The sequence below is a fragment of the Protopterus annectens genome, chromosome 2.part0, assembly GCF_019279795.1.
Source record: "Protopterus annectens isolate FY-2018-M chromosome 2.part0, PAN1.0, whole genome shotgun sequence".
NCBI lineage: Eukaryota > Metazoa > Chordata > Ceratodontiformes > Protopteridae > Protopterus > Protopterus annectens.
In genome coordinates this window covers 186,226,155-186,253,016 of record NC_056728.1, presented here as the reverse complement: position 1 = coordinate 186,253,016, position 26,862 = coordinate 186,226,155, and the positions used below count along the sequence as shown (strand labels likewise).

At 41.6% G+C, this 26,862-nt stretch overlaps 1 protein-coding gene across 3 annotated transcripts in view; it reads left to right on the top strand.

Annotated features, from left to right (window-relative positions):
• Positions 1–26,339, top strand: part of RAPH1 (Ras association (RalGDS/AF-6) and pleckstrin homology domains 1) — a 2,904,638-nt gene extending 2,878,299 nt beyond the window's left edge. For all 3 annotated transcript variants that reach the window (XM_044060647.1, XM_044060646.1, XM_044060645.1), the window contains one exon: positions 11,723–26,339. In XM_044060647.1, coding sequence (XP_043916582.1) covers positions 11,723–13,948 — 2,226 coding nt within the window. In that variant the 3' untranslated portion in view covers positions 13,949–26,339. The remainder of the gene's footprint in view (positions 1–11,722) is intronic.
• The last annotated feature ends 523 nt before the right edge of the window (positions 26,340–26,862 follow it).

Here is a 26,862-nt window from a genome sequence, read left to right as displayed (position 1 = left end):
TTAAAAGGGTGTTGCAAATGGTGGCTTTTCCTTGGGCTATTAATTCTGTATTAGAAATACTGACGTCTGCTCCATTTGAATCCGTTCATCAGGTTGACCTGAGGTTCTTGACATGGAAAACAGTCTTACTCTTCTTGCATAGGTCAGAGCAAGGAGCAACTGAGCTACAAGTTCTTATGGTGGATCAACATTTTCTCATCTTCCACACTGATAAAGTTTTTTTGAGAATTAATCATTCTTTTATGTCTAAAATGATATCCAAGTTTACTTTAAGCCAATCTGTCCATCTCCTTGTTTTTTTTTTTCCAAAACCTAAAAATAAGGAAGAAAGGAAACTTCTTACCTGGATGTTCACAACTCTGGCACTATTTTGGCATAACAAAATCTTTTAGAACTTCTGATTAGTTCATTGCAAAAGATGAGAGAGAGCGCCTGTGTAAATGCAGGCTATTTTCAAATTGTTGTTTCAGGCTGTTACCTTTTGTTGTTCCCACCACAACATAACTATTTCAGGCAGGGTCAGTACTCATTCTGCCAGGGCCTTGTCTTCATCTATAGCTTTTTGAAAAGGGTTGGACACTTATTTTTCAAAAAGCAGCAACTTGGTCCTCTATGCATACTTTTACCTAGCACTATAAACTAGATTTTTTCTTCAGGTCTAGGCCAAGACATTCTAGGATTGTTCTCCAGGGGCTCCTGGACCTATTCCCCTGCCATCTTCCAGTTATGTTCAGCTATGCTAGTCTACCCGTATAGCTTTGGGTACTGCACCAGTGATTATAATGATGAACATTTTGCAATTTTGTAAGTAAACCTTCCATAACAGTAGATGTTCAAAGTGTCAATGCTGCAGATGCCACTCCTTCCCTCCACCCCCTTTTTTTTTTTTTTTGCCAGGATGTGGGCATAAATGTTTTTCTTCTTATGCTAATTTCTTCTGAGGGCTTAGCCTCCCTCTCTCAGTTGGCATGAAAGCTATGAAGGGCTTGGCACCCAAATGTGATTTTTTTAGTCATCTAAGCTCAGGTTGATTAATGGTTTGGACATGTGGAAAGTACCAAGCTGGAGGCATTTTATATCCTATTTAGGATGTAACCCCATACAGCTAAGGCTACAGCAGCAGTGACTGTTCAAACATATACTGCTATGGTAAGTTTACTTTTGCAACTGTACTTTGTCCTTTTATCAGGGCTTTACAACAAAGGGGCTAGTTATTCCTCCATTAAAGTGCCGTTAGCAGCCATTTCTTCCTATCATGACAGATTCCTAATTTCTTCTCCGGCTTCCCACCAGTCATGTAAGGCCTTTCCTAAAGTTGTCTTCTACTTTAGACTTAACCTTGGTGAGACCTACACATTCCTGGGATCTTAACTTTGTATTGGAGGGTTTAACAGAAAAGACCACAACAAGTTCAGTTCAACTTAAGTTCTTGTCTTGGAAGACTACTCTATTGGTGGCTGTCACAGCTTCATGTTCTGTCTTCCTGTTATCCCCGCGTTATATTTCATCCTGATAGAGTATCTCTTGAGGACATTGCTTGGAAGTGTACTGACAGTTTAGACCACACTAAAGCCTTCAGGAAGGATGCAAAACTCTTCATTCGTTTTTCGCAGGTAGGCTGAGCCGCAAGATTTCAAAAAAACACTTTAGCTTAAAGTGGATTTTGTAGATGTATGATTCTGTAGATGATCATTTGGCCACATCACTAAAAGTGCACACATTTAGGGCTCAAGCTACATCTAGTACATTCTTACCTAATCTTTTAATTGAAGATATACCACCAGCTGCTGCTTGGTCTTTACTTCACACGTTGTTAAACATTACAGACTGAATACTCTGTCAACAACTAGAGTGTCCTTTGGAGCAAACATTCTGAAAAAGTTTGCTGTTTTAGGTCACCCTTTTTAGCTGGGGACTCTGTCCTTCAGGTCCATGACCCAAGAAATTCATGTCTTAAGGTCTTTGAATCAAGGCTCATAACTGTGTGGTGGTGAGATGCAAATACTGAGAGATTACCTGAGCTGATATGAACACTGCCATGAGCATTTTTGGGGAAAAAAAGGGAAGGAAATGAACTCTTTTACTTTTTATTGCATTTTCTGTCAGCACTTGCTGCTACCTTTACATTCGTACAGATTTACTGATTTATTGTCCTTTTTCATGAAAAAGCTGTTGCTTTGCTTTTTTAGCGTATCTGGTGCTACATATGGGATCTGCTTTTATATGTTGACACCAACACCACCGAACGTTATTTTCCCGAAATGAAAATAACGAATACTGAAAATCCAGAAGAGACAATTTTTCTCAGGGCAAGTAAACATGTACCCAAAACTTAACATTACCACACTGGACTGAGTAAAACCCACCTGCACCCCCCCCCCCCAACTATATATACCAGCTCCGGGATCACACTACAGTGGAGAAAAGGGCATATTTCCCCCATGCTGGCAAATGTTTACTTGCCCTGGGAAAAATCGGCTCTTTGGGATTTTCATTGTGCGTTATTTTCGTCTCGGGAAAACAATCAGAGTTGTGGGTGTTGCAATTTAAAAGTAGAACCATATACTGTGACTATAGTCTCAGCAGTGACAGTGTGGGGCTTATAGCAAATTCTGTGTATTTTTCCTGCATTTATTATATTTTTTCTTGCAAAAAGTTGTTGCTATGCATTTTTAGTGTACCTGGTGCTAAATATTGTGTCTAGAGTCTCAGCAGTGACAATGTAGGGCTTATAGCAAATTTCGTGCATTTTTTACACTGTGGACTTGCTTTACAGTAAATAACTGTTTTTTAACTGTATCTAACTAGCCAGGAACCTGAAGTCTACAGGCTTAGTACAGCAGAGGAAGTCTTATAGTTGTCCTCAAAGGGTTCTGCTTCTGTTAGCTTCATGTAAGGCTGACTGTGTTAAATTGCTGTTTTATATTGCCTGCATTTGTCGCTTGTATTGGACTGTGTTGTAAAACTGTTAACCTTGTATATAATAACTGCATTTGGCTCATGTCTTACTAAACAAACCCTGCTGTAATTCACCTTCGCATTTTAGTTTCTCATTACTTTGTCATAAAATAACCCCTGGAATTGTAATTACCTTTGTTTCCCTTTAAAACACATCCCAGGCATTTTAGTTACTTATGTTTTCCTGTTGAAACAAACCCTAGGTTTTTCAGTTGCCCTTGATTCATAATAGTAGCTGAACTGTAAATCTGAGCTCCAGATCCTGTTAGAAGCTTCTACTTAGAACTTTGTTACTTTTGTTTACCTGTTAAAACAAGCCCCAGGCCTCATGGTTGCCTTTGTTTTATTACAGTAGCTGAACTATAAATCTCAGATTTTCAGTTTTAGATCCTAGTATATGCATATTAGGATTTTTACATTATACTGTTCCCTGGTTGGCAGACTTAGTAGCCCCCTAATAGATTTTTAGTATTTCTGATTGGTAATCTTATTAGCCTCCTTGGTATTACTCGAGCTGAACTGTACTTGTTCAAAGTATTTGTATCAATTCTCAGAACTTGTATGGTGAGTTGCAAATACTGAAAGACCACCTTATACAAACTATGCCATAAGTATTTTTCGATGAGAAAGGGAATGAAGCAAGTTGCTTTTAGCCCGCTGCAGCTGTTGGACTGTCTCTATACTGGGTTGCCTGCATTAGAGGGTTTTTTCTTTTTTCTTCATAAAAAGACACTGTCCCTAGCCATCTGTGATACACAAAACTCTCCAATGTACATAAGAACAGGAGTCACCAAGCAGCAGGAACAAAGATCACTGGGCAGAAAACCCCTACATGTAAAATATTTAGCATAAGTGACTTCATAGCCAGACATAGATGTACCCCTTAACAGGTTGCGCAAGGAAATGGTGACTGTTAGCTGCTTGTCATATGCCGGGATGACTGTTATAGTACATGTTGGCATAAATGATCCGAGCCATACCTCCCAAGGCAATGTGGCACAAGACATGATAGAGCTCTTATGTTGTGTTTCTCAGGTAGGTATGAGTCTAGCAGTGAGCAGTGTTTTAGCCTCATCAAGGATAATGCTACAATACCAGCAGAAATGATTGACTTTAACAAATTGTCTTGGTCACTAGTGTCATTCTAAGGTGGATGCAAGTACTTATTTATGTTATTTATTTGACATTTTTTTATAGATAAGTATCACTGGGCCAGAAAGTGTCCATTTTCAATGGAGGCCCAGGGAGAAAAGCTCCACAGTATGTGTCAGCTTGAAGAAGATATAAGCAGGCAAACAGCACTGCTTTTCCTTGGATGGCCTGCACCCCCAGGCTCTGAAATATTGGCAAAAACTTTATCTTACCCTCATAACTGCTAGGCACTGTCAACCTGCTAAACCTTCCTACCTTCATAGCCCAACCTTCTCAAACCAAAATAAAGTTACTACTGCTTCTCACCCTGGAGGACATAGACATGGTATGGTAGCTGAGATATGGTTTACATGGTTTAAAGCAGCCAAAAGCACCCCAGCAGTGCAGGGCTATAATGATTTCCACAAGTCCCACAAGGGGAGACAACATCCTCGACTTGATCCTCACAAATACAGGGAGCCAGTGCACCCATCTTGCATACCATCATCTCTAGTAAGGCCAGACCATAAAGCAGTATCTTATGAAATCATACTACAAAATATATATATATATATATATATATATATATATGTGTGTGTGTGTGTTAACAGATGATACTGGAAAAGAAGAGGTTAAGCTCATCTCCAGCTAACTTTGGAAAATGGTAAGAAATTAAATTACTAGACTTAGGCTATAAAGATGTTATCTCACAGTTTTGAATGACACCAGAGACGCAATGTCTGTAAGAACCATGGTTTGTTACTCTCTGTAGAAGTAGACGTTTGTAATTGTTTTATGCCTTCCAGAAGCTGCACCAGGTCTTTGCAATGCTCTTGTGTGTGTATTATTGACATGTAGGTGCTAAATCCTGGCAGTTTCTAGCAATAGGGGGTTGCATGGGAAACAGAAGTCAGATTATCAGATGAATGTGATGTTATTCTGTACAGAAATAATGTTTTAATATGAGGTGAGACAGAAGTTTCAGAGCAGTCCGTTTCTTGGAACCTGACATAGAAGGATCCCTCAGCCTATTTCATCTTGCCTTGCTCTATTAAGTAAGTAGGAACAGTAATTGTCTAGATTAGTCAGGAAAATATAGTGAGAATAGTTAAGTATTGTTTTTATTTAACTTTGCAAATCTTTCCAGCTGTGTTATTTTTAATATTTCCTGTGAATGAAACTGATTATTGTAAATAGATATTTAATATTCTTTTATTTATTATTATTATATATATTTAAACTTTTCATTGTGGCTGGTCCTTTAGAGAATATTTTAACCTTTGAGTGTACACTGTATCTGTTGATGACACTGTAGCCACTTCTGAAGCCTGGCTGTTTGGTCAACATTACCATTTGTATTGATATTAATTTCACTCAGTATAATTGGGTACCCTTGCAAGAGGGTTAGGTAGCTGGCTTTGTAGTGTCTGGTGGTAGTGATAACTACCTTATAGTCTAGGCAGAAGGGAACACAGCAGGTGAATCTGTGCCAGCCTTTCCTGGGTGGGTGTGTGTGAGAAAATCAAATCTCACAGTGTGTATGTGTCAGCTGGTTGGAACAGGGACACACACAGCACTGGTTTTATAGAGAGGGTGCTGGATGATTTGTCATGGACACTCAGCTGAGGACTTAACCCCTATAGCTGTGCAACTGGGTAGCCTTATTTGGGTCCTGGAGGGAGAAAGATGTAAAGAAATCCAGACCCTGGGCTGACTGTGTTCCCTGTGTGTTCTTAAGGAAAATTGTGCTTGATGTATCTGGAAATGCTGAGTGTATCCATTTTGCATTCCAAGGGAATGTACCTCTCCAGCGTCAATGGTTAGAACTTAGGCTTCTTAATTACTGGCCCAGAGTGGGGACATCACAGATACTATTAAATCACAGTCTTGAAACTGGGTTTTTGCGCATGGACTGGAAGACTGTGATTATCATTTCATTGCATAAGGGTTGGCCCCACTACTGACCCAGGAAGCTGTAGACCCATTAGTCTGACCAGTCTAATCTGGAAAGCCATGGAAAGAATTGTCATGGATGTTATATGCAAAGACATAATAAATCTACAAAGACTGGACCCTAATCAGTTTGGATTTGTCAAGGGAAGGTCATGCCTGCTGAACCTGATAAATGTCTTTTGAGTGTGTCACAAAGGCCATGGATAAGGACAGATCAGTTCACACATCCTATTTGGACTTGGCCAAGATATTCAATACTATCTACTTGGGTATATTAAAAAATACCAAAAATACAAATAAACCAGTATGCCACCCTCTGGGTAGCTAACTTGCTTTCACAGAGGATGCAAGAAATAAGAATAGATGAATCCACCTGTACTAAAAGACCAGTCACTAGTGGAGTTCCCCAGGGATCAATACTGGGATTGTTCCTGATTGGCATGTACTGTTCAGATTTCCATTTTCCAGGCCAATACAAAAAGGCTGTGGTTGATTAAGTTTTCAAATGACTGCAAGCACGGGAGAGTTTTAGAATCCTCCAGAGATATAAGATCCTCGAGGAGGTTCAAATGAACAATTAGTGTAAGAACCATGGGCTCAAGCTAAATGCCAAAATGCATAATAGTCTCTGCCAGTAAATTATCCCCCCTTGCAAACTACAACATTAACAGCATAGTTCTTAAGATGTCCTTCTGTTCCACTGTTGCAGTGTTCATATCGTGGGATTCCCTGCCAAGAGCGACCTGTCAGGCCAGCATACAAAGCCTTTTACTACTTACAAGTGCATGGAGCGTCGCATGTATGCTCTCGCATACATAGGGCATAAATGCGACATCTGCATGTACTAGCCTCAGAACTTCTCAGCTACCAGTCCGGGCGCCATCTTCAATCATCGGTCTGCTCACCCAAGTTGTTTGCTGCTGTATCAAGCCGTTTCAGATAAGTGCCCCATAGAGGTGTTTTCTTCTCCTTATTTACAACTGTGTTTGTGAGTTTTTTTCATGCCTGTGTGGAAGACAGATTCCATATAAAGATAGTCATGACCAGTGCTTATTTTTCTTAGTGCCTACTTGCAACCATAAAACTTGTTAGATTTGCCACGCGTTTGTGCCTAAGACTTTGTGCAGCCAGCTCTCCTTGATAGCTATTTCTCTAGAAAACCAGCATCTTAATCACTTAGTGAAAGATGTTATGGAGGGTACATATGGGTCTTCTTATAAGTTAATTTTGAAGAGAAAGGCAAAACGGCCTAAATCTGGCTGTTTGGCTTTACCTCCTATGTCAGACATCTCTCTCGAGGCCGATGAAGGCCCAGAGATCTGTCTGGTTCTTGATACAGATTCGTCTGCTGAAACTGGTTCAGAGGTCACCATGGATCCAATGACAGGCTTGTCCACAGAGGCTCTGCAGTCATCCACTTCAGATGTTCAGGAGGAACCGAGACTCAATTTTTCAGAAGACCCTAGGGGGATCCCTAAAATAGTTAGGGAGGAAGTCCTGACTACATTTGTGGAGTGTAGGCAGCCTGGCCCTTCCACTTTTCATAAGGCAGATGTGCACATTAAAAAGAAGCAAAAGACCAAGCATTCTATTTTTCCCAGAGATCCACAATGTGAATAGCAAAGTTTTACCCAAGGCATATTTAATGTCCTTATGGCTCTTAAGCCTCCCTCTGGTGTCTCTGTCCCTACTCCACCTTGGATACATTCAACACAAAGGAGAATTAGGAAACAGGATTATTGTGAGGAAGAATTTTCTTCAGATAATGACTCCTTAGCCTACTCTACCCGGATCCCTTCTTCTCTGGAGTATGCTTCTCCAAAAGGAGTGTAATGCTACTGATTCTCCCATAGAAGAGATTACTTTTGGGGAAGCTATTTCCAAAATGAGTGAATTTTTCAAATGGGATATTTCTCAGATTAGTGACGTGCAGAATAGATACTATGACCTATTGCAAATGGAGTTTTTGCCTGCCTTTCTGGATGCTTTCATTTCAGCATCCCAAACTCCAGATTCTCGGCTCTTGGACCCTAAGAAGCCAAGACAGATTTTACAAAGTGCCAGAGGATAGCAAATTCCTTTTTAGGTGTGGTCTCTGTGGCTTCGGATAAACCTTACATATTACTGCCATCTTCTTCACCTCTCCCTTCTAATAAGGAAAGCAGGACTATGGAAAGGCTGGGGAAGAAGGTCTATACTTTTGCTACTAGCTTTCTATGCTATTAATTGTCAGATTCACATGACCAGATATACTTTGGCTCTTCGTTCACAGACCATACATGTTATTTCTGATCTTCCTGATTCAGAAGGGAAAACAAATGGCTTGTACTTATTAGGAGCTTCTTCTCAGGTAGCAAGATATTCAGTTAAGTGTAGTTATGATGTAGCAGAAGCATCTTCTAGAGCAGCTGCATCAGGCTGTGTTTTGTGAAGGTGTTCATAGTTAGGCGTCAACTTTTGCCAGATGACATTAAAACTAAGTTATTGGATGCTCCTCTGGGTAATAAAGCTTTGTTTGGTTCGGCTGATGATTTCTTTAAGTCTTTGCAGGAGAAAGGTAAGGAGCTACAGAATTTGAAACTCATTTTTATCTCACCTGTACCTATGTTTCACAGAAATTATTCCTCCAAGACTGCTATTGTGCAAAAACAGGTTTGCACTCCTCCATCTAAGACTAAAAAGGGGTGGTAGGAGGCCTCCTACTTCTCAGTTTGCTCCTACCTGAAGCAGCCCTTTCCTGACAGTTCCTCTCAACCTGTTTATAGACAACACCACATTCCTCTGGTATGTAAACAATTGGGGGGGGGAGATGAAATCTTAGCTTCTTTGCAGGCTAGCTGTCATGGCTTGCAGTTCAGTATTATGTCACTCTTCAAGCAGTGTACATCTCCTCCAGTCAGAATTCTGTGGCAGAATCACTGAGCAAGTGCTTGACTCAAACCCATGAATCGATGTTTCACAGGGATGTGTTTCTGGACATTGTCCAATAGGGTACTCCTCAAGTAGATCTGTTTGCCTCTCCTCTGAACAGACAACATCCTCTATTTTGTGCCAGAGTCCCAGGTCCTGTGGTTTGGAAGGTAGATGCACTATCCTTTTCTTGGAAGGGGATGTTTCTTTATGCACCCCTCTTTCCTCTCATTCTTAAGGTCTTGTTGAAAATTCAGCAGGACAAACCCAAAATCTTGCTGGTGACTCCCTTTTGGCTAAGACAGCATTGGTTCCCTCTTCTGCATTTTGCCAAGTGCAGTCATCACCAGATACCTCACAGGATGGATTTTCTCACGCAAGGCAAATGATCTCTTATCTGTCCCCATTTATCAACTGTGCAACTTAACTCTGTGGGTGATAGGTTTTAGATTCCTTTCAGACACCTTTTTTTCTGAGGACATGCTGCAGGAGGCTACAAAACCCAATACTAGGAAATTGTACTTGTCTAAGTGGAAGAGGTTTTCTGTTTGGTGTCTTTCACATAATTTCGATCCATTGACTGTGGATGTTCCACTGGTTCTCTTAGTTGTGTGAATTGCGCAATGCTGGGATGGCCTATTCCTCTGTCAAGGCCCACCTCCTTTATCTTCTAGGTTTGAGGCTAACAATTCCTCATAGGCATCTTACATACTAGACATCCCAGGAAGCCTGTCCCCCCCTCCTCAGAATTTTTTTTGTTTTTGAAAAATGTACTTTGTCTCCTTTTGAGCCTGTGGCTACAGCTTCCTTGCAGCATTGCTCTTGAAAGACTGTTTTGTTGTTAGATTTGACTTCAGCTTGACAGGTGTATGAACTTCAAGTCCTTATGGCTTCTCTTCCTTTTTTTGATCTTCCATAAGGATAGGATGCCCTTGTGTACTAATTCTTCATTCATGCCCAAGGTTGTGAATGAGTTGTCACTTAATCCATTAATTTACCCACCTTTTTCCCTTCTCCACAATCGCCTAGTGAGAAGGTACTATGCACCTTGGAGATGTATAGACAACTCAGATTTTAATTGGATAAAAACAAGGGCCATGTCTTTAGGATTGTCTCTTTCAAAGCAAACTATTCCCTCTTGGATTTCTAAGGCTATTTCCGTTTGTTATGTTTCTCACTTTTTAATTTCTCAAAGTATTTTGTGTTTCCAATACCATGATGGGAATGGACCCCATTTCTATGTCAAAGTACTATTAAAGTTCATGAAATTAGTATTGTTTCAATTTCTGATGTCAGCCAGAAGTGCTCTTTGCAGCACCCGTAATGTGCCCAGTAATGACTCCTCCTGTAGTTCATACGGAGTTGCATGTATTGGTAACAACTAAATATGACTGTAGATTTTTTTTTCTAAGACCTGTTACTCCTACTACTATTAGAACTGTCTGGGTATCTTTCTTCCACATTGCTGTCATTTCTGCCTGCAAGTCCTGATATTTTATGACTGTCTATGTCTCTGTACGCAAGACGCTGTAGTCACTGGGTGTAGCGATTTCAATGATCAATGCTACATTTGTCGTCTTTTCATGGACCACTATATCTGGTTTTCTTGTATCTATCTTTTAAACTTTCTGCTAAGAATCATTTTACTAGGGCTGTACTTTCTTCTGGTGCTTTCTTCAAGAGTTTGGACACCAGTCCCACTCTTGAAGCAGCTACTTGGACTTGTGTACATACCTTCACCAAACACTACAAGTTGGATGGGATCTCTAGAGCTAGTTTCACTAGGGCTTTTTAGAGAGCTGTACTGTCCCATCCTCCTCCCAAGTTTCTTCATGAGGTTTGCTACTCTGCTCGTGTTAAGAACACTGCAACAGTAGAATGGAAGGCAATAGTATAGTTTTGTAAAATTTTACCATAACAATAGATGCCCTTCTCTCCACTGTTGCAGTATTCTGTCCCCCCTCCTAAGCCCCTTGATATTGCTTTAACCAGCATGTATCCACCAGAGTTAGGAAGACATTTTATATAGTACAACTTACAAGTATGGGCATTGCATCCAGGTCCAGGGAGGCTATTGTCCCTCTCTACTCTGCCGTTTTTAGACTAGTCATATAGTACAGTGCTCCCTTTGGTATGTACCTGCAAAGGCACATGCTTCAACTTGAACCCCATTAGCTTAGTATCTTTCTCTGTTACTATGTAAGGTACTTAATTACAGGCTTCACTGCTGTATCATTCAATTATTAAAGGACTGGAGGAAGTTGGTATATTGAAGTAAGCATATTTCACAGATAAAGGCCCTTTCTACATGGAGAGGGGTGGTTAGAAGAACCTTACCCATCTGATTCATTGTTGTCTGTAGCATCACATAGCTATTTTCTGGTGTTACATTCCAGTTCATGTAGTGACACAACTTTTGAAGAGGTTGTTTATACAGCAGTGTCTGCCAGGTAAGGAAGCAAGATATTGGAAAGACTGAAAAGGACACCATGACCGTATGTACCTTTGAGATCAGAGTACTTTTTGGAATGTATGTTTTGGTGTTGCAGAGAAACTCTTGTGGAAAAGAAATATCAGAAAAATTGCTTTCTCTTTTATTTCTTAATGTCTAATAAAGTGTGATAGCAAAATCTTTATTTTTAGACATTTTGAAGTCTTTTTTATCAGTATTAACTTTTTAAAATAAGATATTGCATGCATTAAAGTGAAAGTTAGAGATAGTGAGTTATTGACTAGTGAAACATTTGATATATTTTTTCTTTTTTTTCAGGCAAGAGCAGAGACGGTCAGCAGGCCCTTCACTTCTCCATTGCCACCTTCTTCCCCTCATATCAAAGTGAGTATGCCTCCAGTAATTCCACAGCCCTCAGCTTCACTGTCTCCTCCACCACCACCCCCACCTCCACCTCCTCCCCTTCCCCCACCACCACCAGTCCCATGTGGTCCTTCAGCACCAATTCTTTTTGCCAAATACAGTACCATAACTAGACTGCAAAATGCTGCAGGCCAGGGGAGTTCCCACTTTAAACAGCCCAATATCACCCTACAGCCTTCATTGCCTCCCCCACCTGGGAAGCTTCAAACTGTAGCAGTTCTACCACGTAATGGAGGACCAGTGCCACCGCCACTGCCATCACCTCCGCCGCCTCCCCCACTTCCTCCTCCACCACCTGGATCTGCCATGGCAGTACTGAGACCTGGAACACCATTTTTAGCATTGTCCCAGTATACACCAACTCCACTGAAGGTGCAGCATAATCACGTCAGTGAAGGTACACACCATATATCACCAACATCATTTGCACCAGCTTCACAGACAGTTTCAAAAGCATTTGGGATCATTGGGATCATTCCGCCACAGACCGCTCCTAAACCTCCAGCCCCTAATATTGCACAGATCTCTCCAAGTCCAACACCAGTCCCTGCTCCACCTCCACCACCAGCACCACCACTTAAAAAGCAGCCCAGTTTCACATCTACTCAAGTTCCTCCTCCTCCACCACCACCACCACCTCCTCCACCACCACCACCTCCACCTCCTCCTCCACTTCAGCCAGGGCCAGCTCTTCCACCTCCACCAGGGCCAATACCTCCTCTTGCACATCCACCAGGGCCAGCTCCTGCATCTCCACCAGGGCCAGCACCTGCTCATCTGCATCCACCAGGGCCAACACCTGCATCTCCACCTCAGCCAGGGCCAACACCTCCGCCTACCATGCCAAAGCAAGTAAGCTTTTCTTCCAAACTAACTCCTGTACCACAGTCCCCAATGCCATCTTTAGTTAAACAAATGGTTAGTCAGTTCCCTCCTCCACCATCCCCTCCTCCTCCTCCTCCTCCTGAACCTCAGGTGCCAAAAATAGCACCAGGTGCTTCAGCTCCTCATTCTCCTCCAGCTGTGAAGGCAAAGCCTAAGTGGCAGCCTAGCTCTGTCCAGTCTCCTGAATTCCCTCCCCCTCCCCCTGAGAGTAGTCTTGGTTTCCATCCAGCTCCAACTCCTGCGTCTCCACCAGTTTCACCAGGCTCTTCTGTCCCATTGGCCCCTGATGCATCTCCAGTGGTAACTCCTACTCAAGTCAAGATGGGATCACCAGTCAAAAAAGCCAAGACTTCCAGTCCTGGTGGAAAGAAACCACCTCCAACACCCCAGAGAAATTCTAGCATAAAGTCCTCAACCTCAGCTGAATATCAAGAATCCAAAAGATCTACAATGGACAGTATAGTGAGCAAATTTGAACAGTCTTCGGATCTATCGGGGTCTATATCCAAGGAGCCATCTTCTCCTGTTCCTCCTCCACCCCCTCCAGCTCCTCCAAAGCCGGGTAAGTTGAGTATACCTGGGGCGAACCTGCCAGCTGCATTGTCACAGGGAGGTTCTTCAGTCAAAGTACCTATCGCACTCTTTGCTGGGAAGGACCTTTCTTCAGAATTCCCTTCTCCACCATCTGATTCAGACTTTCCACCACCTCCTCCTGATTTGGATCTTTTGCCTCCTCCACCAGTAGAACCAGCAACTGTATTTTCTGGTAGCACATCTCCCAAAGTTGCCGTGGTTAATCCTCAACCTCAGGCATGGTCTAAATCTTCCATAAAGAAGGCTGCACCTCCAACGCTTCCAAGACGAAATGACAGCACACGGCTTACACAGTCAGAGGTTGAAGAAACACAGGCACTTTATAGCCCTCAGGCCCCAACTTCACCAAAATCAAATTTAAATATGCAGCCTAGCTTTTTGGCAGACCTGAACAGAACTCTTCAGCGAAAATCAATCACAAGACATGGCTCACTCACGTCCACTCGAATGTCTAGAATGGAGCCAGTGGCTACAATGGATGACATGGCACTTCCCCCACCCCCACCAGAGTTGCTTATTGACCAACAGAAGCAAAGCTCCTATACATCTGGCCATGTCTCTGGCTATGCAACATTACGGCGGGGGCCACCACCTGCTCCTCCTAAACGGGACCAGAGTACCAAGCTCTCAAAAGACTGGTAGTCATCTTTATATTATCTTGACATTAATGAATTTAGTGCTGTCAGATATCATGCACTCTATGAAACTCCTTGTGTTTTGAATCAGACCTTAGAAAAGTCATTAATATTGGCCTCTATATCTTGGATATACTCATGATTCATGAAGATGAAGCACTAGTTTTGTTTTTCTTTTTTTTTGTTATATTCTCAGTTTGAACAGTTATGCTGACAATTTATTCATTCATTGAGGAAAAATGGAACAGTATCTTCCAAGGGATTTCCAAACAATTGAAAATGCTAATTAACCACCTGACAGTTGTGGTGTCCATCGAATCACTATCAATGAAATGGCAAAAGATATTTTATTGTGTGAGGGGACAATCAGAATTTCAGAGTTTTCATAGTTTAAGAGGTGTAGCAGTAAGATGCAGAAATGCAGGGACCAAATTCAGAAGTTGTGATAATGAAGTCCATGTGCCATAATTGTCAGGACTCTGTCCCTGACTTCATTTTTGTTTAGTAGGTAAACTTTCACAGACTGCAAATTTCTTGTATCCCATTATGCAGTGCTCAGTGCTAAATGCCAAGTTATTTTTCATTGCAGAAACTCAACAGCATTGAAGATATGGTCACAGACTGCTGTACTTTTCTACTTTTGTGGTTTTCAGAAATTAGGAAACTAGTTCTAAAGCATGTGAGTGTCTATTTCCTGTGTTTGTCTTTACAGTACTGTCCTTTGTTAGGGTTTCTTTCCATTTTCATGCAGGTTCTCCTCTTATTCTCATTTGAGTCTAGACTTTCACTTTCCAAAATATAGGCCATTGCATTGAAGTGCAACACAGAATGTCTTTACTGTTTAGGAGTAAAGCGTAACAATGCGTGTTACTCCATTTGTTGTAGTCAACATCATCTGTAGGATACATCACGAGAAGATCTACAATCTATCTGTTTCAGAATCAGGCTGTGTTTCAGTGATACCTGCCAATTGTGGGCACAAGCACACAAATGAGAAAGACTTTGTCCACAAATCTAAGTCAAGAAGGTTGAGGAAGTAGGGTTTTACACTTTCCACTTCATTATGTTTAGAATCCAAGTCATCACCCCATTAAAAAGACTGGATGCCATGCCTAGATCTACTACTGAAATAGTAGACGGAATTTTATGTGCATCGTATTTGAGATTTTAAATAAGGAGCCTTTTAAGCAAATGAGCAACACCAGCGTTAAAACAATTATGATAATTGTTGAATCAACATTTCCACAGTGGCGACAGAACCACTTTCTTCCCAGTCACCTTACAGATCTACATATCTACCTCAGATAGACTAACCTGGCAGAATCTGTTAGGAGGACTGAAAGTAAGACATTTTCTAAATTTTATGTTCCTGCCCACATGGATCTGGTGTTTTGAGATCTTTTTTTAATTTCCCCTGCATTTACATGGTCATTTTGCTATAGCTGGTATCAGTGCCACTGCCACTAACATCTGTACAGTATATCTTCTACAGATGTCTGCCTTCATTATTTGCAGATCATCACCAGTTTCTCCCAGTTCAGATACACAGGCTTTGGGCCCAACAGTATTGATGTACCACTGTCGGTCTCAACAATGTTAGACCAGCTGACATCTGTGTACCTGGTATCTGTCCTAGTACTGCAAGTTCATGTTTTTGCAGCTTAATTCAGTCCATTCTGTATCCATATACCCAGTGCTAATTATGGTAACACTGGTGATTCTGGCATTACTTTCAGAGTGAGGATTCTCCAAATGTCTAGGAACAGTTCACATGGATACTCTAAACCAAATGACCATAATGTCTTTTTAAGCTTTGCCCTCTTGGTGTTGTCCTGTGGTTCAGCAGTGTTATTTCTGCTGATGTTTGTGTTTCACTTTTGCAGTCCTGACTTATGGGATTTCCTGCTGTGGAAACCCTTGTCTGGCCCGACTACCAGAGTAAAAATCTCCCTCCTCATAAGACTGGCAGATATCCTGTCTGATGTCAGTACGTTTGGGTATAAAGAGAATCAGCCAATGCCATGACATCAGTCTTTTCTTGCTGTCAAAGCACAAAGCAGTGTTTCAGTGCATGGGTCGGTCCGCACCAGAGAGAAGTCTTCTAAAAGCTAAGTACCCCCTTGGCTTTCAGTTCTTTGGTCGGGTCCAGACGTCGCTCAGCAGACATCAGCTTCTGATGAATGATCTTTTACCAGTAATATTCCTTTGAGGTGTCAGTTCTTGCTTACAAGGAGACTGGCATCAAGATTGAGGATGTACGTAGGCCCAAGGCCAGAGCTACCTCTAAGAAGGGTTCTACCTCTGGTCCTAAGCCTAGGTTTACTGGCTCCCATGCATGAAGATATCAGCAAGACCTGGTGAGGTTAGCTGAGGACCTTATCTCCTTAGTCAGAGCTAGACAACCCTCTTTGTGGTCTTCCTCGGGGAAAAGGAAGAGGGATCTTACACCTGAAGTTTTCTCTGAACCTCCTGATTCAGATGAGGATTCTGACCAGGAGGAGTCTGCCTTTGAGGAGGGACCCTGCCTTGCCTCTCTTGAAGATTCAGATTTTGAAGAGAATCTGGCTTCACTTCGCCTCCTGAAGACATCAGTTTTGGGGAGAAACACTCCATACTGTGAGGGAACATTTCCAGTGGGAGGCGCAGGAATACCCACAATCTGAAAAGAGGGTTAGAGAGTTCTTGACCCCCAGAACACAAACCTTGGAACACAAACCTTGGCTAGTCCTCCTGTGTTGGAGATGGTAGAGGATGTTTTTATGGATTCTTCCCTGAATCCAGATTCTCTGGCCCTTGAACACCGCACAGGTTTTACAGGGTGCTGGACTCGCATAAATACCTCTTCAAAAATCCCTCTGCTGATCCAGAGGTTGCCACTCCAGGACCCAACGGAGCAAGAGCCAGCACTTCAAAAAGCCCTTTACCTGCTGATAAAGTAAGCAGGGCCCTTTATAGGTTTGGTAAAAAACTTTACACTTCTGCTACCCTAGCCATGAGGTCCCTTAACTGCCAGCTTCATATGATCAAATACCAACGCACTATTTCAGATCAATAAAGCAAAATATATCCTCCATGGAGGACGAGAACATCTCCAAGGAATTGTTAGATCTTTGCCATTAATTACACTAGAGCTATGATGCAATTGAGGCCTCTAGCCAAGCTGCAATATCTGGTTCTGTCATTAGAAGGCATGCTTGGCTTGGGGAACAGTCCCTACCAGACCATGTCAGGTCCAACCTTCTGGATGCACCCCTGGATAAGGACTTACTGTTTGGGCCAAAAGCTGAGGCTTTACTCAAAAAGATGGAAGATAAAGCAAAATCTATGCAGACTCTCAAGGACTTCCTGCAAGTTCAGCCTTTTAGGTTTAGTAGGAACTTTCCACTAAACACTGGTGCTTTCCATCTCAGTCAGAAAACAGGCAAAGGAAACCCTGGAGGGAAAGGCCTCAAAGGGTAACATCAATCACAAAGGCCCAAGCAGTTCTTCTCAGAAACACTGACACAGGGGAGTTGTAGGCGATAGGGCCCTGTCAGAGAGCAGCAGTGACTCTTCCTTTCCCCTGCCTGCACCCCACCCTCTCCAGAAAAGATAGGAGGAAAGCTTTCCCTGTTCAAAGAAAATTGGTCCATTATTACTTCAGACAAGTGGGTTCTGAATGTTATCAAAAATGGTTATAGACTCACTTTCAAAGAGCTGTTAAGATACTCCGGTTACCTGGATATTCCACAGAATCAAAGAGCAGAGGCTGTTTCTCAAATTTACAACCTGTGCTCACAGGGCTCAGTGGAACCAGTACCAGAACACCAAATAGGGAAGGGGTTTTATTCTAGGCTAGTCATGGTTCCTAGAAAGTAAGGCTATTGGTGCCCTATTCTAGACCTGTCCACCCTGAGTTCAGTCCCTGCTGATAACAAAATTCAAAATATTGACTCTTCCAAAAACAACTTCCCATGATAGCCTCTCAGGCCTTAATGGTCACCCTGGACCTAAAGAATGCGTACTTGCACATTCCTATAGAGGAATCTTGCAGACGTTTTCTGTGTTTCGGAGAAGGTACTAGTCATTTTCAATTTTCTGCACTGCCCTTTGGTTTGTCTGCTGCTCCCAGGGGCTTCACAAAGTGTTTAGCCCCAGTGATTGCCTTCTGCAGAATGAGGGATGCAAAGTTTATCCCTGTCTTGATGACTGCCTTATTCAAACCATGAGTTTGTCAAAGCTCTTCAAGGATATGGCCTTCACTGAGTACCTCCTCACCTGCTTGGGGTTCACCATAAATCTTCACAAGTCCAACACAAACCCATCTACCAGGATAGTTTTCCTGGGGGCACTTCTAGATTCATCTCTTCAGAAGGTCTTCCTCCCTCCAGAAAGATCTCCTTCCTGACTCAATACTTCATAAACATTATGCAGAGACAATGCCTCACAGCCAGGGAATTCCTCAGAGAGTTAGGCTACATGGCGTCTTGTATCCTCATGATCCCTCTGGCCAGGCTACACTTGAGGGAAGCTCCAGTAGTACCTCAAGAATCTGTGGTGCCACTAGAGACCGAAATTCAGCTGATCTCTTGCATCAAGGAGGAATTTGCATGGTGGACATGGGCATGTGCCCAGAACCTGAGTCAACTCTTCAGGGCCAAACTTTAACCAGATGCTTCAGAGACAGCCTGGCAGGCTCATTTCCAACACCTACAATCCCAATACAGATGGGAAATTCAGTTCAGAAACAAGCACATAAATTGGAAAGAGCTAATGGCAGTTCAGAAAAGCTTAGTAGCTTTCAAGAAAAATGGAAACCAGAGCCCTGCTTGTCAAAACAGTACCACAGTCATGTGGCACATAAACAAAGAGGCACTCACTCTTACCCTCTTTGTCGACTAGCTATGCAGGTCTGGGAGACAGCTCAGTCTGTGGGGTTGCACCTCATGGCACAATACTTTCCAGGTGCTCAAAACCCTCTAGCAGATCACCTCAGCAGAAACTTTATGTATCGCCACGAGTGGTATCTGCATTGGGAAACATTTCTTAGCATAGTCCAGAACTGGGGATCTCCACAGATAGAACTCTTTGCCACCAAAGAAAATGCTCAACTAAAAAGTTTCTCTTCAAGGAGCAAACTACCCAGAGCCTGGAAGACGGATGCTTTCTCCTTCCTTTGGAGCTACCTTTTCCTTTATCTTGGATATACTTATGATTCTCCCCCCAGCTTTTCTTTTCTGGGTCCTCCTAAAAACCAGGAAAGAAGCCCCAAGGGTCATTCTGATAGCCCCAGAGTGGCCCAGGCATCACTGGTATCCTCTGCTACTAAGTCTAACCAATGAAAATATGTGGCAGTTACCTCAGAGAGTAGACTTCCTGACTCAGGACAAGAGGAAGTTTGTGCATCCCAATCTGCAGAGACTCAGACTGTCATTCTGGATAATCCCCCAACATCCTCCTCAGAGCATACCCTAAGCAAACAAGTTCAGTACATTCTCAAGGAGGCTAGAAGGACGTAGTACTAGGAAATCATACTCACTCAAGTGGAAAAGATTCTCCATTTGGTACAAGCAGCAAGGCCTCAATCCTAATTCAGCCAATATGTCTGCCATTTTTGATTACCTGGCTACCCTAGTTGACAGAGGCCTGCCCTTTTCTTCCATCAGAATTAACACCTCTGCTATTTCAGCCCACATCCCTATTCTTCCTCTTATCTTTTCCCACCCCCTGCTGAAACAGTTCCTTAGGGAAGTGATTCACATTGAGACCTCCCAAGAGACAACCCACACTTCCATGGGACCTCAGTTTTGTTCTGGAAAAAATAACACTACCCCGCTTTGAACCGGAAGCTTCTGTTGAATTAAAATTCTTAACTTGGAAGACTGCCCTTTTACTGGCTATCATCTCAGCTAGGAGGGTGTCTCAGCTCCATTGGCAGTGGAACCATTTCTCATATTCCACCCAGACAGAGCATCACTCAGGACTAATTCATCCTTTTTGCCCAAGTTGGTCATGGACACATCTTTGAATCAAGCTATACACTTGCCCACCTTCTTCCCCAATCCTGAGAACCAGGGGGAGAGAATCATTCACTCCTTGGATGTGCATAGACAGCTCCACTATTGTCTTGACAGAACCAAGTCTTTCAGAAAACCAGACCCAACTCTTTGTGTCCTTTGCCTTTGGCTGCAAAGGGAAACCAATTTCCAAACAAACCATCTCCTTGTGGATCTCTCATTGTATTTCCTTTTGTTACAACTGTCATGGTAAAAAGCCACTAGAGGCTGTCTGGGCTCACTCTACTAGGGCTATGGCTACCTCTGTTGCCTTCCTGAAAGGGGTCCCTACCAAAGACATTTTGGAAACTGCTAACCTGGTCATCCCTGCATATGTTTAACAAACGCTACCACTTATCAGCCTTCTCCAAGTCTAGATCAGGATTTGCCACTGCCATCCTGCAGGGCATCCTCTCTTCCCCATAATCTTCCTTCCACCCTCGTCTCAGCTTTGGCAATCATCTCACAAGTCAAAACTGCACCAGTGAAACACAAAGAGTATAGTACAGTTGTGTACGCTTGTCATAAATGTAGATGTTCAAGTGTATTCACTGTAGCAGTCTTTTTTTCCCTCTTTTTCTACAGTATCTTCTTCACTAACCAGAGAACCCCATGGGTGTTATCCCTGCAGTGACCCTTTTCTGCCTTGGACCCTTGCTTGTGGTTCACCCTGGGGGGCTCCTACTGATGTCATGGTGTCAGCTGGTTCCCTTTGTACCCAAACGTACTAATGTCGGCAAGGACTTCTACCAGGCTTAGTAGGAGAGAGACTTTTATTCTGGTAGTCAGGCCGGCCAAGGGCTTCTACAGCAGGAAATCCCACAAGTCAGGATTGCAACAGTGAATACACTCAAACTTCTACATTTATAGTAATTGTACACAACTGTACTTTCTTCCTGCTTCCCTTTTCTGGTTTCATGTACCTATAGTACTGGGTGTCCAGTCTGGTATACCAAATAACAGGAAACATTCTGCTGAGTTCAAACCTAGCATGTTAATAATTTAAGGTGTCTCTGTTGTGTCTGTAAAGGTTAGTACAGATTGAACTCAAAAGTGAGCCCTTGTGGAAGTTCTGGAGGATGGATGAGAAATTCGCCACCACAACCACCAGATAACAGTAAATAAAGCAAGAGTTTGCAACTTATGCAGTAAAGGGGCAGTAGTCCATAATACCCCTTTTCCACATCTGAACATCACCTAAAGGAATTTTGAGCTTCTAGACTGAGCATTGCATCTGAGGGATTCCACATTGGGTCAGTTTTCTTTAAGATGCAGTTCCATTTCACCTTGGAAAAATAGACAACATAAGCCCAGTTTTGACAAAAGCAGAATAGATTTTTAAAACATCTGTGGAATGTGCAGTTTAGGCAGAAAGTGTTCAAGCTTTTATCATGGTCTTTATTGCAGTATTGAAGATAAATTCAGTGTCTTCAAGTCCAGTCGTCTATCTGCCAGAGGAGGAGTCCAGACAGATTATCTGCTTTGAAAAGCATGTTTGTGTTCTGCCAGGCAATAATTCTAGGGTGATAATCCACTTTGGGAAGTGGGTATTAATGCTCTGCATTTAGGCAATGATAGTGTTTATTACCTCACCCAACTGTTGCACTTCAAGCAAGGTGTGTGGTGTAGTGCAGTGTGCAGCAGATTTGGCTGCCTGATGTTCTCCTCTAATGGTTAAGGCACAGGATTCCATTTACAACTTTTGATCTTGCCTGCACCACAGGATCCAGAATTTTCCTGTCTCAGTACTCAAGATTCACCAAACATCCTTCACTGAGGACAACAAGGATGACCTTTTTAGAAGCTCTTTTTAAAAACTTTCTTATGTTTAGACCTGAGAGTGATGACCATTTGAAGGTAAATCCAGGCAAAGAGCAGACTGTTACAACATTAGAATGGTTCCATCCTTCATGGTGATCCTAACCAAGGATACAGAGGAATCAGCAATGGCCATGGTTCAGGTGCTACTCACAGCCACAATAGCAGGAGACAGTTGGGACTTGTAGTTACTTCCCACTACATCCACATCAAGGTCATTGCCCTAGAAAATAATGAAGATATTTAAATGGGTCATGTGGCCAGAGAGAGGGCACTTCTTGGTGCTCCTGACTTCTCACCAGACTGCCTTTTTCAGCTTGGGTGTGATTTTCCCACCTTGTGACATGACTGCAGGATGATTTCTCCCCTACAGACTCTTGCCATATATCTCATCCCCTTCAATAATAATATAGAAGAAAGTAAATACAGGGGTTCCTTAACAAGAGAACTATTCAAGAGTTACCTTGTTAAATCAGCAAGGACTTGGATACTTTCTCAGATAATTTTTGGTACAAAAAAAAAACAAGGGCCATGGCACCCATCTTGAATCTCAGAGTACTAGCCTTATTAATTCTAAACTGTCCTTCCAAATGATAACCATTTAGTCAGTCCTTCCATGTGTGTAAGGCAGTAACAAAGTGACTGGATGTGGTCTTCTGATCTAAAGGATGCTTGCTTCTGCACCAAAATAACCTGGCAATTTATTTGCTTTTGTGTTGGAGCCAATCAGTCTCAATTTTAGGCAGTGTTTTCATTTGGAATCATAATAGTTCCCACAGTGTTCACAAACTGTATGTCAGTCATTGCGACCCATGTCTGGCTTCAAGTGACCAACGTAGTCTCATACCTTGCCAATCAGTTTCTTTCTGCCCCTTACAGAGACTGCTAATTTGTCTTGGGGATTTTCTTCATAAATGTTTTTTTCATTTTTTATAGGCCATCACAAACCAAGAAGGTCACAAAGTACCCCCTTGCAAGTGTTGACTTGCAGAGGTTGTTTCTCTAGATAGAAGAACTCTCTCTCCCTCCTGGAAGGATTCAGTATAGCTTTCAAGTCTGTCTTTTGTTCTTTGACAGCCCTAATATCCCCAGCTTCCATGCTCCAATGTCTGCTGGGTATCTGTTTCATTTATGTGTTTCCTCATGCTGGCCCTGCAGTGAGCATTCAGAGTGCAGTGGTCCCAGCTCACCAGCTTACTCACTGCTCACATATGACTGGCAAAGGTTTGTAACATTTCACATGTGTTGGTGGACTTCTCCATCCAGTGTTCTGACAAGTTGCCCATATTCCCTGGATTGTCCCTTGGCTACTGTTGTTGTAAATATCTCTGAATTAGAATGGAATTGAAGAGACAGTACTAAGGGAAGTTGTCCAAGACCTGTAGATTATGCAAGACATTTACATAGATTTCATTGTCCTTGAGATGCCTTCTACTTAAAAAGCTATTCAGTGACAGATGGAGATGGTTCCTATGTGATATATTATGCCAGCAGGACCCTGACACAGACAAAGTTTTCAGATGTCTTACTATACTTAACTGAGTTCCTCGATACAGCTCTGAGTCATTCTGATATTAAGGTCTCCATACCAGCCATAAGCAGCTTTCACATTGGGAAAAAAATGTGTCTTTGTCACCACTATAGGTTTACAATGCTTATCTCAGGTTTATTTTACTGATCAGGCCTTGACTGAATCCCGCTGGAAAAACCTTTACTTCATCTTGGGAAAAACAATTCTGTCTCCATCTGAGATAGTTTCTTGCACATAGTTAATGGTTCCCTGTTAGACAGTGTTGTTCTTAGTGGCTGTCACCTTGGCTAAAAAGGTCTGTGAGCTACAGGTTCTGTCTTCATGCTTAGCATTTCAAAAGGCAATTATTTTTCTATGTGCTGAATCCAGCTACTCAGATCCATGACAGTTTCTTCTCCTTTGTGTAGATATGTTCAGACAGTTGAGATATGTGTCTGTAACTGAAGATATTCATAGAGATTAACCAGCTCTTTGTGTTTGTGATGGGCAGATTGGGGGAGGACCAAGTACTCTGTCTCTCACTATTTTCTAGCTGTATTTACTGTTATACTTCTCACAGCAAAAATACCACCTACCATGCAAACAGTGCATTCCAGTAAGGCTAGTCCAAATCTGTCGCCCTTTTCCTTAATGCCATAACAGGCCACGTCTGTTGCAAGAACCTGGTCAATATTAAATTAGTTTGTGAAACACTATAGATCCAAAGCTAATTTTAGGTCTTGCTCTACAGTGAGACAATGTTTTTCAAGGATATGTTTAAGGTAACCACCAAATTGGATTAGCTGGGAACTCATCCCTAGCAACTGTAGCAGATGGAAATGTATGACGCACTGTTTGTTAGAAGACGTAATCTGTGGTAATCATCTTCAGGCTGAGTGTATACTTGCTTATATGTCTTGGCTTGGATCTTTATTTGTTCCAGAACTGGAGAGTGGCACTAGGGAGCAGTGTATAATGAGACAGGAGGAGTTAGCAGCCATGGGAAAGTTTTACCTGTCAAGCATATTGATGCCAGGGAAGTAATATTGACGTTTAGAATAAATGGATGTATGTGGTAAGTGCCCATAATTTTTGTTTATTTTAGGAGTCTAATCCCATGGATTTGCTGTCAAATGGAGCAGTTGGGTATAGTGTTTTATTCATTTTAAAACAATATGGCTGCTAAGGTAAATCGTAGAATAATTGCTAGTGTTTCTATTAACTGTTCCTGAAAACCTGTGTCATGATATGTCTGTACTACCTGTCAGAATTCATTGATGGCATCTTTCAAAACCTTTGAGTCGAAGAAAACTTTGGTTGTCCTTTCAGATTAGGCTATTTATTATTATTTTTTCTCAATGTGATATGAAAAGACATTTTGAAATATCTTTGGATTTGTCCTTCTGGTTCTGCATGATAGCGAATCATCTTGGGAAAGTAACTTGTGAGAAGTCAAACATATTTTGTATACTTTTCCACCTTGTTTGCTAGACTTGTATAAATGTATGAATTGACTCTTGTTCTATGTACGGTATCATGTCTCTTCTCCTCCTTATCCCTTAGATTAAAGCACTGTTTAGTGGAGAGCTTTCTTAGCTGCTGTTCCGCTCTCGACTTTTATAAGGTGTGAAATAAGTGATTGACATCCAGTTGTCAGTGGTAACAGGTTATAGTAAACATACATGATATTGTATTAATATGCAGGATAAGCATGGCATCATATTATCTGATTGGATTGTTTTTACTTGTCCCTAGATGTCACTGTGTTTTTGCCTTTCCCCCTAAACTAATTGGGATAACACTTTTCTTCATCTGCCTTCACATCTTATTTAGGAAGCACTCTGCAGCTGAAAAGCAACATTATTTTTGTTCCTAGGATACAAAAGTGCTTTATTGTTCATTCACCAAAACATTTCTTTTGCTTTAATGACAGCAGTGGTTTTGAGTTGGAATAATGATTTGCTATTTTCCAGCATCAAAACTGTCTCCCCTAACAAATAGTAGCAAGTTTTAAGCTCACAACGTCTTTATTCTATAGTACGTGTACTTAAACAAGAGTAAGGAGATCTGTTTGCAGATAATGACTCTTTTTGAGAAGAATTCATAATATTTTTTTAGTCCGTGGAAATAAGAGAACATCAGACTCCCAAGATGTATTCTCAGCACCTCATAAGAACTGCAGGAATTTGCATTACTTACTAGACTTTATATGTTCATCATCTGAAGTGATCTGCAAGATTAATATTTACAGGTTGGGGGAAGGATCATTCTGGGTTTTCTGTCACATGTAATAAGCAATGCCCATACTGGAGGCAGGGCAAATTTCTGTTGTTTGCATTATTTACTGAAACAGTTTAGCATGCTTTCAGAAACTGCTAAAACAAACTATTTTTTTTTTCTTGTTCATTTGTTTTGTTAGTATTGTAAATGAATTTATATAAAGATTATTTAAGCGAGTTTAAAGTTGCTTGGCCTGACGTAAGCTGTATTTGAACACTATACAAACCTTACTTTCATTTTTAAGCACATGTATTGTTGTTTGCACCCATTATTTGGAAAACAATTGGAATGTTAACTGGAAATTTGAAATTAAAAATGTATCTTTCTTGTTATATTTTGACAGCCTGAGTTACATTAACCTGCATATATCCCTGTGCTTAAGATGGTGACCTGTACTGCAGTTGCATTTTATTAAATAAGTGCATTTCTTTTTTACTTAAACGTTTTTTAAATTCTGACTTTCTTCATTTATTACAGCCAAAAGCATGACTTGCCCATGCTCCATTTTCTATTTTGCCTCAGTGAAATCTGTATTCTCATTCCCTTTTCCTACCCCCCCCCCCCCTTGAAAAATACCTTCCAGTCAAAAGATGGGTGCTTTGCTGGTTCAAGTGTGAAACTCTCGCTCTTGTCTCTGAGTCAAGTATTGCCACTATATAAATATGTGAGAGCTGACACATTGTAAACTAAAGAAAACATGTAACACGGTATCAAGAAGGGTATGCATAACTGAATAAAGATATAGTTAATGCTGATGTGATTTTGATTTTTTTTCATTACATAGCAGATTTTCAAACCGTTCTAAATGGAGATGTCTTAATTATTTTATACAATGGATAGAGTTAGTACTTTTTGATCATATTTTCGGAAACAAAGTATAACTTGTTCAGTTGTCGCCATCCATGAAACAGCTTTATTTTGCCTTCTGCTCAAGTATGAATAGTCCCAAAACTGATGAGCTTTTACTTTGATTTGAATCTTTAAAGTGGATTTCCCTTGTCTGATTTTGCTCATAACTAAAAGTCTCAGCAGTAATTCATATGGAAGTCCAACCCCTTTAACTCACTCTAGTAAGTGGTGTGCTCATTTTTGCAGTTTGTGATTCCTCCTTCATTTAAACTGTCTTGATCCTCTTTGTAGTGAGTGCAGTCAAATACCCCCTGTCTGATGTTAAAACAGAGGAAGACAGGAAGTATCTAAAGCTTTCCCAGCCTTTGAAGTGCCATTTTCATTTGATGACAAAGCACAACCATCAGTGTTTACTTCCATTCTGACCTG